Source organism: Ovis aries, chromosome 16 (assembly GCF_016772045.2).
Source record: "Ovis aries strain OAR_USU_Benz2616 breed Rambouillet chromosome 16, ARS-UI_Ramb_v3.0, whole genome shotgun sequence".
In the NCBI taxonomy this organism is placed as follows: Eukaryota; Metazoa; Chordata; class Mammalia; order Artiodactyla; family Bovidae; genus Ovis; species Ovis aries.
In genome coordinates, this window is record NC_056069.1 from 70,113,972 (window position 1) to 70,126,506 (window position 12,535).

The 12,535-nt window shown below is 62.3% G+C and overlaps 2 protein-coding genes across 8 annotated transcripts; one reads left to right on the top strand and one right to left on the bottom strand.

The window, feature by feature from the left end:
* Positions 1-2,656: 2,656 nt before the first annotated feature.
* On the bottom strand, positions 2,657-6,390 carry LOC121816827 (uncharacterized). 6 transcript variants are annotated; one of them, XM_042233957.2, is made up of 5 exons: positions 5,968-6,390; positions 5,666-5,789; positions 4,930-5,011; positions 3,347-3,658; positions 2,657-3,184 (listed from the first exon to the last, which is right to left on the bottom strand). In XM_042233957.2, the coding sequence occupies exons 4-5, from the start codon at positions 3,594-3,596 to the stop codon at positions 2,829-2,831; spliced, it is 606 nt and encodes a 201-aa protein (XP_042089891.1). In that variant the 5' UTR covers positions 3,597-3,658; positions 4,930-5,011; positions 5,666-5,789; positions 5,968-6,390; the 3' UTR covers positions 2,657-2,828. The 6 variants fall into 6 exon arrangements, with proteins under 6 accessions (XP_042089891.1, XP_042089894.1, XP_042089888.1 ...); XM_042233960.2 differs by having other exon boundaries at positions 3,347-4,508; XM_042233954.2 differs by having other exon boundaries at positions 5,657-5,789.
* Positions 6,391-6,923: 533 nt separating this feature from the next.
* On the top strand, positions 6,924-12,153 carry IRX2 (iroquois homeobox 2). Of its 2 annotated transcripts, none has more exons than XM_027980183.3 (5): positions 6,924-7,237; positions 8,582-8,987; positions 9,257-9,979; positions 10,775-10,849; positions 11,542-12,153. In XM_027980183.3, exons 1-4 carry the CDS (start codon positions 6,989-6,991, stop codon positions 10,825-10,827), a joined length of 1,431 nt encoding a protein of 476 aa, XP_027835984.2. In that variant the 5' UTR covers positions 6,924-6,988; the 3' UTR covers positions 10,828-10,849; positions 11,542-12,153. The 2 variants fall into 2 exon arrangements, with proteins under 2 accessions (XP_027835984.2, XP_042089896.1); XM_042233962.2 differs by having other exon boundaries at positions 9,311-9,979.
* Positions 12,154-12,535: the final 382 nt, after the last annotated feature.

Here is a 12,535-nt window from a genome sequence, read left to right on the forward strand (position 1 = left end):
AGAAAGAGACAAAAATGTACATTTTTGAGAAACTAATTTTTTTTAAGAAAGCACTCCTCAATTAGTTCCCTATACTTTTGCTATGACACTTCTTTTAAACGATAACACATTCTTGTTTTAATTTTCCAAGTGTTAAATATTTCACATGCTAGAAATGTAGAGAGTGATAGAATCCATGTAGCCACCATTCCAAGTTAACAATCTCTGGTGACATTTGCCGCAGATAGATTTTTCAGAAACAAAGCATGCCTACCAGCGTGGGCCCCCAGCCTCTCTTCAGGCACCCAGTGGGCCTGCAGCCAAGGGGAGAGGCCCCATAGCCACAGTGCCACCCCTACCTGTAAACAGCAGGTACATTGCTGGTTTGTTTTCTTCTTGTCAATTTCAGCAGCAGCAGCAAGCTGCCGTATCCTTTTCTGAAAGCATTATTTTCCCCAGCTCAACCTTATACACCCCCAGGACCGGCTCCTGGGGTGGTTCCCATCATCCCTGGGGAACACTCTGTTCCGGGGGACATGCCCCGGGCTGGGCTCTGCAGCCAGACCTCCTCTGACTGCCATTTAGGACGCTTCCAGCCCCCGCACTCCGCAGACAACGCTGCAAGGCCAGTGCCAGGGCTCAGTGCCCCCAGCCTGGCATTTTCTCAGCGGCGGACAATGAGGCAGGGATCTGGGGGTCAGAGCGGTGGGCAGCTGCTGCTCTTTCAGATGCGGCCAAATGTCTCCCAGATTCCTTTGTAGCAGTTTCGGCTAGCACGGCAGGGAGAGCGCGCCTGGTCTCCCCACACCCAGGGCCTCGTCTGGGGTCACACCGTGGCATCTGACACACGGTGCGGCGTCCCCGTCAAGGGCGAACGTGGGCCTCTGTCCTCTGTGCGGAGACTCTGCCGGCCTCCTTGGGCCATTTCTCTGGCGGGTGGCTTCACCTGCTGACCTTGGGCGTCCTTCCTGGCTCTGCAGGGCAGTCTTTGCCATTTACGGGCCCTGCAAACCTTTTTCCCCAGGTCAGTGCCAGCAATTTCTGTTCAACTGAAGTTTTTTTACTTTTAATGCAATGAAATTTATCAAACCTTTCTTTCTGCATTTCCGCCAGTATTAACAAGACCAACAAAAAAAAGGCCTTCCTTACCCGCGGCTCTCCCACCCAGCTGCGTTAGTGTGCGCCTGACCACGCGCGGCGGAATCGCGGTCTGGACGACCCTTTGGGTGACGAGTCAGCAGGCGGCTATGAAACGTGGCCCGGGAAGACGCCCTCTATAGCCCCTCTCGTCTAATAAAAGTAATGGGCGAAACATAGTTCCTTTTCCTCCGCTGGTTTTCTTGAGAGCGAGGATCCTACCCGCTCTGGCCGGATCCGAGCGACGCTCCGGGTCTCTGCAGCCCCTGGGCGCGCTCACACCCGCCTGCACGTGCCGAGCTGCGCTCCGGTGTGGAAAACGGGGAAAGCAAAGCGAGCACTGGAGAGGCTGCGGACGGTCTGGGCGTCGGTGGGGGTGGGGGTGGGGTGAGGGATGGGTGTGTATGAGCTAAGTTCTTCCAAAGGCTGTCTCGCAGAAACATCTAAAAGAAAAGATAAAGAAAAACGGACACCTCTCATCTGTTTCCACTCGCCTAGAGCCGCTCCCGCGGCGCGCGGACCTCCCCGGGCAGCGCGACTGTGCGCGCGCACGCGTGTGCGGGTCGGGGCGCCGCGCCGCGCGGCCGTGCACGCGGAGGGCAGAGCGCTCGCCCACAGTGTCCTTCCAAACGGTCGCCGACCGCTGAAAGAGGGCGCTCGGGTCTTGGCGGCTCCGGAAGAGGGTCTCGGGCGGGTCACTGGGATCCTTCGTCCCGTCCGCGGCGTCCGCACCGCCGCTCGGCGCTCCCGGCCGGGGACGCGGACGCCGGCGGGGACCTGGGCCCGGGGACGCGCGCACGGCTCGCCGAAAGGGGCTGCGGGTCGGGGTTCGCGGGGGGCAGGGAAGAGCCGGAGCGATGGGAGCACGGGACGCGGAGAAGAGGCGAAGGATGCTGATTCCTGGGCCGCGGCGCGGGATAAACTTCAGGAAGCGGGTCGGAGGACGGGCGTTCGCGGAGAGGATGGGACGTGTGCGGCCGCTGAGCGAAACCAGGAGGGACACGTTAGCGGCCCGCAGACTTCCAGTCCTCCGACCTCAGGGCCTGGGCCGCGGTGCTAGAACCGGGTTGCGGGCTGAGCCCAGAACGTGCAGAAGAGGGAGCCCCGGTTCAGGGACCCCTCCCGCGGCGCTGCCCGCGGGGCCCCAGTCCTTCGTGCCGGTGGAAACCCAGGGGCCGCGTCCGCGCCCCGGGTTCCCTGACTGGAGCGGCGGGGACCCCCTGGGCCTCGCCTCCCGCGGTGTTTTGCAGACACACGTGGCCGCATCAGAAGACCCTGTCAGAGTCTCGAAAGGCCAGAGTGTCCAGAGACCCGCGAGCGGGCTCGACCCCGCTTGGAAGGCATTCTCATTTCATTTGACTTAAACTCTGTACAGTTTACAGCGAAGTGCTCCTGTTTCCCAGAAAAGAAAACGCAGACCCGGGCTCCCGGCTCTTCTTGCCAGTTTCTGACGCCACTCGCTTCGCAGTCCCCCAGGAAGAGCGACATCAGAGGGGACAGGTGCCCTATACATGGAAACCACTTCCACTTGACACGGAACTTCACCAGGAGGAACCACGTACAATGTGTCTTTTAAAATCTTAATTGACCCCCTCCCCCCGGCATATCTACACGTTCCAAGATGGTACCTCTTTGCCCACCCAATTCTTACAAACTCCCAAGACAGGGCAAAAGGCGGGAAGAGAGAGAAGCCGGGTTCGGCTAGGCTTTATTCAAACGCTCCAGTGTTGCTGTCCGTTTGCCCCAATGCAATCGACGTTGGGGAGGTCCGGCCGGGGCGCCCTCGGTGGCCGGGGACGGCACCAGGCCCACCGCGGCGGGGACGAGGCGGCATCCGCGGGCCACAGCGCCCCCTCGCCGCCCGCGCGCACGACTTCGGGCCGCGTCGCCGCTGGGCCTGCCCGCCTCCCGGGAGCCCCGGACAAGGAGTGGAGGGCGCCTCGGTCTGCGCCGCCGCTGCTTTCCGAGGAGGACCTCGAGCCCCAGGCCGCCGTTTCCCAGAGCTCGGCCTCCAGGAAACCGCGGTTCCCGGAAACACGCGTGTCCACGCCAACTGGTTCCAAAAGCACTGTGCGGACAAGAAACAGAAAGGTGACGGTGTCAACCGATCCCTCCTTTTTTTTTTTTTTTTTGAATGCACACCTGGAGCAAAGTGTGTGTGTGGGGGGGTGGAATCCACCGTAAACCCCGAAACCGAACTGCTCGGATCCATCGCTTTCAGCGCACGCACCCGGTTGGCCTGCGCGCCGGCTCTTTCTCTTCCATCCCAGTGAGGAGGGCAACCGAAAGTGACAGAGGCCCAGTGTCCGTCCAGACCCCGGCGCTCCACAGGCCTGAACGGGCTCCTCGCCCGTGAGCGGAGCATCCAGCTCCTGCTCCAGGAAAGCGGCGGCCGTGGGGTCCGGGCGCTCCCCGCGGTGACCCGAGGTGCAGTGGCAGGATTCCAGGCCACCCTCCCAGGCGGCCGCGCGCCCAGCCATCGCGCCTCCACACTTGCAGGCTGTTCTTTCGATTGAGTTTTTAGAAAAGAAGACCGAGCCAACTTTAAGAAAAGAAAAAGTGATTTTATATATTTAAAAAAAAAAATCAAAGTGCTTTAAAGAGAAACGGAGTTTATATATCCCGGTAACAATGCAGAGCGTAAATGTTAATGTCTCTGCGTAGGCATTTTAATTTGCTACAGTCACCACCAATAAAAACGGCATGTAGTACGATTCGACTGTTTAATAGTGCAAGGTAGACGGCTTTTATTAGTAGCAGGCAGCAGTATGGAAAATTCAGTTTTCAGTGGAGGAGTATAATTGCTGGGGGGGGGGGGGGGGGGGGGAAGACACTGAGCAGAGACTGTCTTCCGGATCAGCTGCGCTGAGCTGCGGGAAGCGCGAGAGCCGGCAGCCCTTTCTGGAGAAGCACCCTGGGCGACGCGAGACCCTCCAAGGCCACGTGCACATGTCTGGCTACACACTTAATTGATGTCAAAATCGAGTGTATCGGAGCTTATGCTCCCTGCTCCAAACTGGGGATGTTTTTGTAATAATTCGCTGTTTTCTTTTCTGCCCCTGGCAGAGATCAAGCCCTGGGGGTGGGGGGTGGGTGTGTGTGTGGGGGGGGAATCGAGGGAGGGGGAGGAGGCGGCCCCAAATGCTAATGAGACAACGGCAGGAACTGGTCTTTAGAAATGGAAATACTCAGGCCCGTCCTCCTCGGAGATAAAAATTAGACCTGATTTTTTTTCCCCCCTTTTTTTCACTTGAACTATGTAATTGGAAGGGAACCGAAGGCCCGGAACCTGGTCTGGCGCCGTGAACGTTGGTCATCCGTCGTGTGTCTGTCTCATTTCGGCCTCTTCCTGACCGAATTCCCTCCCGGGAAGACCACAGATGCCGCGGACCCTGGGAAAAGCAGGCTCCACGGGGCTGCTGCGGCCTCTGACTCTCCCTGCTTCCCTTTCCTTTTTAACGCGACAATAATTGATTTAAAATAACTGCCCTGAACTGAATTAGGGCATCCTGCTTGGGGTCAAAGGATTGCTGAAACTCACCTGCTGGGCCCTCCCGGCAGCGCAGAGTGTGTGGGGTGGGGTGGGGGTGGGGGGGGGGGGGGGGGGGGGGGGGGGGGGGGGGGGGGGGGGGGGGGGGGGGAGTATGTGTTTGGGGGTGAGGCGGTTAGGCAAGTGTAGAGGGTGCAGGCTGCGGTTTGTGGGCGGCGCGGTGGCTCAGAGAGGAGAGCCGGTGTTGGGGGGACAGGCGAGGGTGCAGCGGTTTGGGAGCTAGTGGGGAGGCGGCTGGGGTCAGGCGCCTGGACCTCACCTACCGGGGGGGCCACCGCCTGCAGGTGGAGGCGGGTGGGCTCTGCTCAAGTCCAATCCTGCAGTTTACAACCGGTCTCCTTGGATCTGGGGGAACAAACAGCCTCGAAGGTTCCGCAGGCGGTCAGAGGTCAAGCCCTGCCCGAGGCTGGAGCCTCCTGGTGCTCGAGCTGCAGCCGCGCCCCGCAAGAGGCCGCATGGCGCCCGGGGTACCCGGGAGACCGAGACCCGAATGGGATCACCCTGGTCCCTCCGCGATCTGCCCAGCCAACCGGGCTGGGAAGTGGGCCAGGGCGATGGGTAGGCGGTGGTGTAGCGGGGTGGGGGGTAGAGGAGTAGGGTATGGGGTAGAGGAGTGGGTAGGGAGTGAGGGGGAGGTGGGTAGGGGGTGGAGGAGTTTGGGGGGGGGTCGGAGAGGCTGAGGCCTGGAGCTCCGGCCTACCGCGTTCCCCACCCTCCCCGCAGGAAGAGGCACCTGTTGTGTTGACCACCACGGCGGGGCCTCGCACAACCGCCGCCCCCCTCCCCGTGCGCCCACTTCCTGAGCGCCCACCGGTGGCCCCATCTGCACCCCTTCCCTCAAACCAAACGCCAGACACCCTTCTCCACGGCCCGGTGGGGGAGGGTGGACGAGGCCCGTGGAGAAGGGTGTCTGTAGGGCTGGGTCCCAGAGCCTCCTGCCGAGCGCCTCGCCGCTGGGCCCCGCGAGGCGGCCCTCGAGTCCCCTGTTACCTGCGCTACCTGGGCAGCCGCGTGCGCCGCCCGCGCCCCCGGCCTGTGACTGTCTCGTCCCTTCCCGAGTGACAGCGAGGCTCCACGTCCTGCCAGAGGCGGTCTGTCCGGTGACGATCGTTTCCCCCGAGTGCTTTACAACACAAATCCGAAAGAGGCGTCAACTTATTAAAACAAAATAAAAAACCCTTTGGGGGAGGCGGCGGCGTCCTGGAAAAGCACTGGAGGCGCGGGCTAAGCCGCGTCCGAGAGCAGAGAGTCCTGACCCCCAGGCCCGCGGGCCACTGCGCACCCCGGGGCAGAGAGCTCACCTCAGGGCCCTCCTGGCGGCTCGCGACGGAAGCGCCCGGCATCCGGGCCCCGCAGGGCACGCCGGGCGGCGCGGGGCCGGCGGCCAGCCGCGAGGTCCCGCGCGGAGGCTCAGCCCGCGCGGCAAGAACGGACCGGGGGAGGCGGGCGTGAGAGCCGCTCACGCCGCCCGCCGGAGGACCCGGGCCGCGGCGCCTCACCCCCGCCGCATCACCCGTAGCTCCGACCCGGGCACGAGGGTGCGGCGCGCAGTGCGCGGCCGGTGAGGGGGGCCCGGGCCGCTCATCCCCCCCACCCCAAGTGGCAGCGGGCGGCCTCCGCGCGGGTCCTGGCGGGCCGAGCTGGGGGCGGGGCCGGGGGAGGGGGCAGAGCGGCGGGCGGGGGCGAGGGGGGCGGCCGGGAAGGTGGGGGGCGCGGGGGCGGGCGCCGGGAGTCCGCGCGAGTGGGCAGGGGGAGCGCGCACTGCCCGGTGCGGCCGGGCTGCGGGCCGGGGGCTGGGGCTGCGCGAGAGGCGGCTGAGCCACAAAAGCCTGCGCGCCCGGCCTCGCGCTCCCGCCGCCGCTGCGCCCGCCCCTCCCCCGGCGCCCCCGCCCCTCCCCGGCAGCGGCCGGGCGGCGGGAGCGGGCGGAGCGGGCGGAGCAGGGGAGGGGGCGGGCGCCCGGATATGCAGATGAGCCCGTGACGGACAGCTCCGCGTTCCAATGTCCCTCGGAAACTCGAGCGCTCCTTCCTCAACTCCTCACTCCCGACTCCAGACTCCCCCAAACCCCGACCGCCGGCCTGGCGCGCGGCTGCGCCCACCGGCTCCGAGCTGCCGCCGCCGCCGCCGCCGCCGCCGCCGCCGCCAATCCCCTGGCCCGCGGGGCCGCCCGGGCTAGTGCGCGGGCCGGCCTGCCTCGGCTGGCGGTCCCCGCGCCCGCCGCCGCCGCCGCCGCCTCGCGCCCCGGCCGGGCGTGGATGGAGGGCGCCGCGCGCCCTGCCCGCTGCTCGGCGTGACGCGGGCCCCCGCGCCCCGCGCCCACCATGTCCTACCCGCAGGGCTACCTGTACCAGGCGCCCGGCTCGCTGGCGCTCTATTCGTGTCCGGCGTACGGCGCGTCGGCGCTGGCGGCGCCGCGCAGCGAGGAGCTGGCGCGGTCGGCGTCGGGCTCGGCGTTCAGCCCCTACCCCGGCTCCGCGGCCTTCACCGCGCAAGCGGCCACCGGCTTCGGCAGCCCGCTGCAGTACTCCGCCGACGCCGCCGCCGCCGCCGCCGGCTTCCCGTCCTACATGGTAACCGAGCGCGGGCTGGCGGGCGGGGCCGCGAGATGCCGGGCGCAGAGACCCTGGCCTGTGATCGGCGAGCCGAGGGTCGCGGGGAACGTAGTGTTGGGGGGCGGCTCCGAAGTCGCGGAGTTGGGGCCGTGGCGCGGCCGGCGCGGACGAGAGGCGGGGCGGTCGGCCGGCGACGGCCGGAGCGCGGGGCTCCGCGCGCCCTTCCCCTCGGCTGCGGAGGTCATCTCCCCGGGAGCCCGAGAAGCGCGACCCCACTGGGCTCGGGACGGGATCTGGCCTGGGTGGCCCTCTTTCAGGCGCCGAAGCTGGGCGAGGAGTCTTGAGCGGGCCGGGGCTCGCTTCTTCCGGCGCGGGCAGCAAGGGTCGGCGCCCCTGGGCCTCCGGGGCGATCGCCAGGCGCTGGGCACTTTCTCGCGGGGCTTGTGATCACGGGGCTGGGGAAATCAACGGAGCCTCGGCCGCGGCTCCGGGGCCCGGCCGGGCCGCTCGGATCTTCGCCTCCATCTGCCCCACAGGCCCGTGCTTTAGAAAAACATGTCGGCCAGCGTTCGGCCGGCTAAGTGCCGCCTCGGTCCCCGGGCGCCGAGAGCAGCCCCTGCGTCCCGAGCCCCCGGGCCGGCCCGCTCTCCTCCGGCTCCTCGGCCCGGCCAGGCCCGGGGGCTGGCAAAGCGTGTTTTAGACGCTGGAGGCCCGGACGCGGTGGTGGTGGGGGGGGAGCTGGTGGCCACCTCCCGCCCTCGGCGGAATTCCAGAGCAGAGACGGGGTAGCCGGGGCCTCGGCGCTGGCTGTAGAAGTCTCGAATTTAAACGTTAAGGGCTGAATTAAAATGCTAATTGCCGCGTATTTGAAGAATTCGAAACGGTGACTGGCTTCGAGTTGCAAATTGGATTTGCCCAGCTTTAGAGTGGTGAATAGCGGAGCGGGGGCTCTGGGGTGTTTTTTTTAACCATTAAAGGGAGGGGAAGGGGACTAGGAGGAGGCGGCGACTCTTCACACCAGGAGAAATTTAGATATCAAGACGCTACCTGCGGGCCCGTGTGTGCGGGCCTGTTTGTGCACGCACGTACCGGCGGCTCAGGGGCATTCGGGGCCAGATGTGCCATTTTTAGGAAAATGAAATCGTTGGGAAGTTTGGGAATAAAACCGCAGCGCTTTCCGAGATCTACAGCTGGCGTTAAACGACCCTTTGCGTCCTCCGGATCTGTTGCTGCAGGAAGGCGCAGTCCCAGCGCGGGGAGGCACCGTGGGAAAGGCGGCCGCGGGCGGGTGGAGGGGTCGCCGGGGCGCTGACGCCTGTCGGGCCCTCGGACGACCGCTCACCGGGCTCTTGTCGGTTGCAGGGCGCGCCCTACGACGCACACACGACCGGGATGACGGGCGCCATCAGCTACCACCCTTACGGCAGCGCGGCCTACCCGTACCAGCTCAACGACCCGGCCTACCGCAAGAACGCCACGCGGGACGCCACGGCCACGCTCAAGGCCTGGCTCAACGAGCACCGCAAGAACCCCTACCCCACCAAGGGCGAGAAGATCATGCTGGCCATCATCACCAAGATGACCCTCACGCAGGTCTCCACCTGGTTCGCCAACGCGCGCCGGCGCCTCAAGAAGGAGAACAAGATGACGTGGGCCCCCAGGAACAAAAGTGAGGACGAGGACGAGGACGAGGGCGACGCGGCGAGGGGCAAGGAGGAGAGTGCGGACAAGGCGCACGAGGGCACCGAGACGTCGGCGGAGGACGAAGGTGAGCGCGGCCGAGGCGGCGCAGGGGCGCGGAGCCTCCTTCTTCCCAGGCGGGGCGCCGAGCTGAGGCCGGAGAGGAGGCCGCCCACCCGCACAGCACTCCAGGCGCCGCTGCCTGGCGCCTCTGAGGCCCCGTACGAGCAGGGAGGTCAGGCTGCCTGGAGCACGCGGCTCGGGTGGGGTCGGGGTGAGGGATGGCGGGGGCGGGGAGCGGTGGGCAGCGGGGCCTGGGGTGCCACAGACCGTGCCCCCCACCCCGCGCCTCTGCAGGGATCAGCCTGCACGTGGACTCGCTCACCGACCACTCCTGCTCTGCCGAGTCAGACGGAGAGAAGCTGCCCTGCCGCGCCGGGGACCCCCTGTGCGAGTCGGGCTCGGAGTGCAAGAAGTTCGACGACCTGGACGACGACGACGACGACGACGAGGACGAGGACGGCGAGCGGGACCTGGCGCCGCCCAAGCCCGTGACCTCGTCGCCGCTCACCGGCGTGGAGGCGCCGCCGCTGCTGAGCCCCCCGCCCGAGGCGGCGCCCCGCGGGGGCGGGGGCGGCAAGACGCCGCTGGGCAACCGGACGTCGCCAGGCGCGCCGCCGGCCGCCAGCAAGCCCAAGCTGTGGTCTCTGGCCGAGATCGCCACGTCGGACCTCAAGCAGCCGAGCCTGGGCCCGGGCTGCGCGCCGCCCGGGCTGCCGGCGGCCGCGGCGCCCGCCTCGAGCGGGGCTCCGCCGGGCGGCTCGCCCTACCCCGCGTCGCCGCTGCTCGGCCGTCATCTCTACTACACCTCGCCCTTCTACGGCAGCTACACAAACTACGGTAACTTGAACGCGGCGCTGCAGGGCCAGGGGCTGCTTCGGTACAACTCGGCGGCCGCGGCCCCCGCAGAAGCGCTGCACGCCGCGCCGAAGGCCGCCAGCGACGCGGGCAAGGCGGGCGCGCACCCGCTCCCGGAGCCCCACTACCGGCCCCCGGGCGGCGGCTACGAGCCGAAGAAAGGTAGGCGGCCCGCGGGGCCCCGGGGGCGGAGGGGGCGGAGGGGGCGGAGGGTCCCGGCGGGCGAGCACCCCTAGGAGCCGGGAAAGGCAACCGGGCACCTGTAGGTCTGGCTGGGAAAGCCCTGTCCCTGAACCGGGAACGGGGAACGGATGGGAGTTTCTAACTCCCAAGTTAGAAACGAAGGGGGAGCTGGTGAAGACAGAAACGGGGTGGGGGCCAGACGATCCTGACTCGAGACGGAGACAGACTGACCCCCTTATGACTGATTTTTCACTTGATTTATTATTCCTTTTGTTGGTATCGTCCTGACTGTTTTCGGTTTGGCAAATACAAATCGACGCCAAGTGTAGCTTCCCTCCGGCGTCCTGAGCGTCAGTCTCGGCGCTTTCTGACGGTTCCGAGTCTCAGCTCAATCTCCTTTTCTGCCTTCGGCTGCAAGGAGATAAAGCCTTCTGCTTCCTCCCTGGGGCCTCCGGTTTTTAAATCTTCAGAACAGAAAACGAGAGTCCGTTTTCTCCCTCCCTTTCTTTGCCTCGCCTCTGTTGCTCCTAATGGAGGCTTGAGCCGATCAGACCTATAAAAGGAGGTCAAGGGGGCAGAAAATGCGGAAATGTGACGGGCGAGTGTCTCAGGGGGCGGGTGGTGGCGGGGGGCAGCCGGGTCCCCCAGACCGCTTGGGGATTCAGGGGGAAGGGCACGGCGTGGTGGGGCGGCTCGAGGCTGGTGGCCGCGAGGCTGTCGGGAGGCAGATGGCTCTGGGGTCGGGTCCTGACTAACTGCCCCCTCCCCTGACAGATGCCAGCGAGGGCTGCACCGCGGTTGGTGGGGGCGTCCAGCCCTACCTATAGAAGGGCCGAGACAGCAATGCAAGTAAGTGGGCTCCCTGGGGTTCCCCCTCCCCACACCCCATGCGGAACCTTCCGGCACCAATTGCCCAGCAAATTCGCTGAATGTGTTTCTTGCTTCTTGTCATGGGGTCTGAGGACAGAGCCTTACTTCTCTCTCTCTTTTTTCTTTTCTTTGAGTGGGAGAGGATTATGCTCTTTTTGAGAGCTCCTCTCTCTCTCTCTCTCTTTTTTTTTTTTTTTGGCTCAAATTCTGCTTAAAAAAAAATCACTCCTTCAACTGGAATGCATTTATCACACCACTGCTGCTGTTTTCTCTTTGGAAAAACAGATTCTTAAAATCTGGGTATTTATATGCAGCTTGGAACCTTAAGAAACGATAGACACTTAAAAGGCACTTGCTTTCATGAGCTAGTGCTCCTGAAACTGGGGGTATCAGACCCCTTTTTAGATGACATTTGCAGCCAGACTGGAGAGTCTTTTATCAGGCCTGTCCCCGTGTCCAGATGGACTAGATAGGATCAGCAGTTTGCCTGGCTGACAGTAGTATCTCAAAAAGAAAACTACTTTACAAGTAGGCAAAATTACTCATCACAGATCTTGAAGGTGGGCAAGAAGTGAAGCCTTTTGAGATGGACCCTTTTTAGAATGTGGTGACTGGTACTGGTGGGGGCTGAAGGATTTGGGGGATGACTTGGTTTTTTCCTTGGTCCACAGGTAGGTGTCACAATTGCTTTGGAAAAAAAAAAAGTCAGCAGGCCATTCTCTCCTCCCAAGTTCATAAATATACAGATATATATATATAAAATGACCTCTAAATCCGGACCGCATCTCGTGCCACTGTAAAAGGAAGGATCCACAGGGCACTGCCAACCCACAGACTCTATCGGAACAGACTTTTGTTGGACATACGTGAATTTGTTGGCATAGTATAGCTTCCCCAATGTATGTGTGACTTTTGAAAACAATCTTTTTTCTCAGGATATCTTGAATTGATCACTTCATTGCCACGGTATATATTCTATAGGTGTGATAGGATTTACTGTAAAATTTATTTGTAAAAGATGTACACAGTAGAAATAAAACGTGATTATAGAACTTGAGTACTTAAGAAGTGGAAACAAATTTGATATTTATTTTTATAATGATATAAAGCTTCTAGTAATTTATGCAAGTTGTATTGCAATGGAATCTAAACCTTTTGTAAATAAATTCTGCCTGGTTTTTATTTGAACATTGCTGGTTATACAATCTTTGTTGGTTGTTTAACAAGAATTCTTTACTAATTTATATCTTAAATTGTAAATAAAAACAAACTAGTCTACAGCAGTGTGGTGTTTGGGGCTCATTTGTCCTGGAAGAGTCTTTGGGTAGGGAGCCCTGGGGATAGCAGCCCCTCCCCCCAGGTGATCTGACCTCAGGCTTTTTAATGAAAATGTGTAAAATAATCCCTCCCTTCTGCTCCTGCAAGAAGGCAGAGGCAAGAGCAGTACACAGTAGGGAGATACGCATGGTTTTACATTATTTATATACACATGCATTGTAAGAAAATCTGGATTTTGTGTTCTGAATATGCAAATGGCTTGTTAGTGTACATTTAAAAAACTTGGCAAAATAAAATGATCTGATACTCCATGTATTAGGATCCATTGGACATTTATTTCTGGGCTTACTGAGCCTCCTCAGTAACTAGAGTATTGTGAGTGGATAA

Bases quoted from the DNA above. Each gene is read 5' to 3' on its own strand.
- LOC121816827 (XM_042233957.2), bottom strand. From the start codon at position 3,596: ATGGCTGGGCGCGCGGCCGCCTGGGAGGGTGGCCTGGAATCCTGCCAC. The intron at 3,185-3,346 runs GTGCGTGCGCTG...TTGTCCGCACAG, and splicing joins CCGGCGCGCAGGCCAACCGG to TGCTTTTGGAACCAGTTGGC.
- IRX2 (XM_027980183.3), top strand. From the start codon at position 6,989: ATGTCCTACCCGCAGGGCTACCTGTACCAGGCGCCCGGCTCGCTGGCG. The intron at 8,988-9,256 runs GTGAGCGCGGCC...GCGCCTCTGCAG, and splicing joins GACGTCGGCGGAGGACGAAG to GGATCAGCCTGCACGTGGAC. The intron at 9,980-10,774 runs GTAGGCGGCCCG...CTCCCCTGACAG, and splicing joins CGGCTACGAGCCGAAGAAAG to ATGCCAGCGAGGGCTGCACC.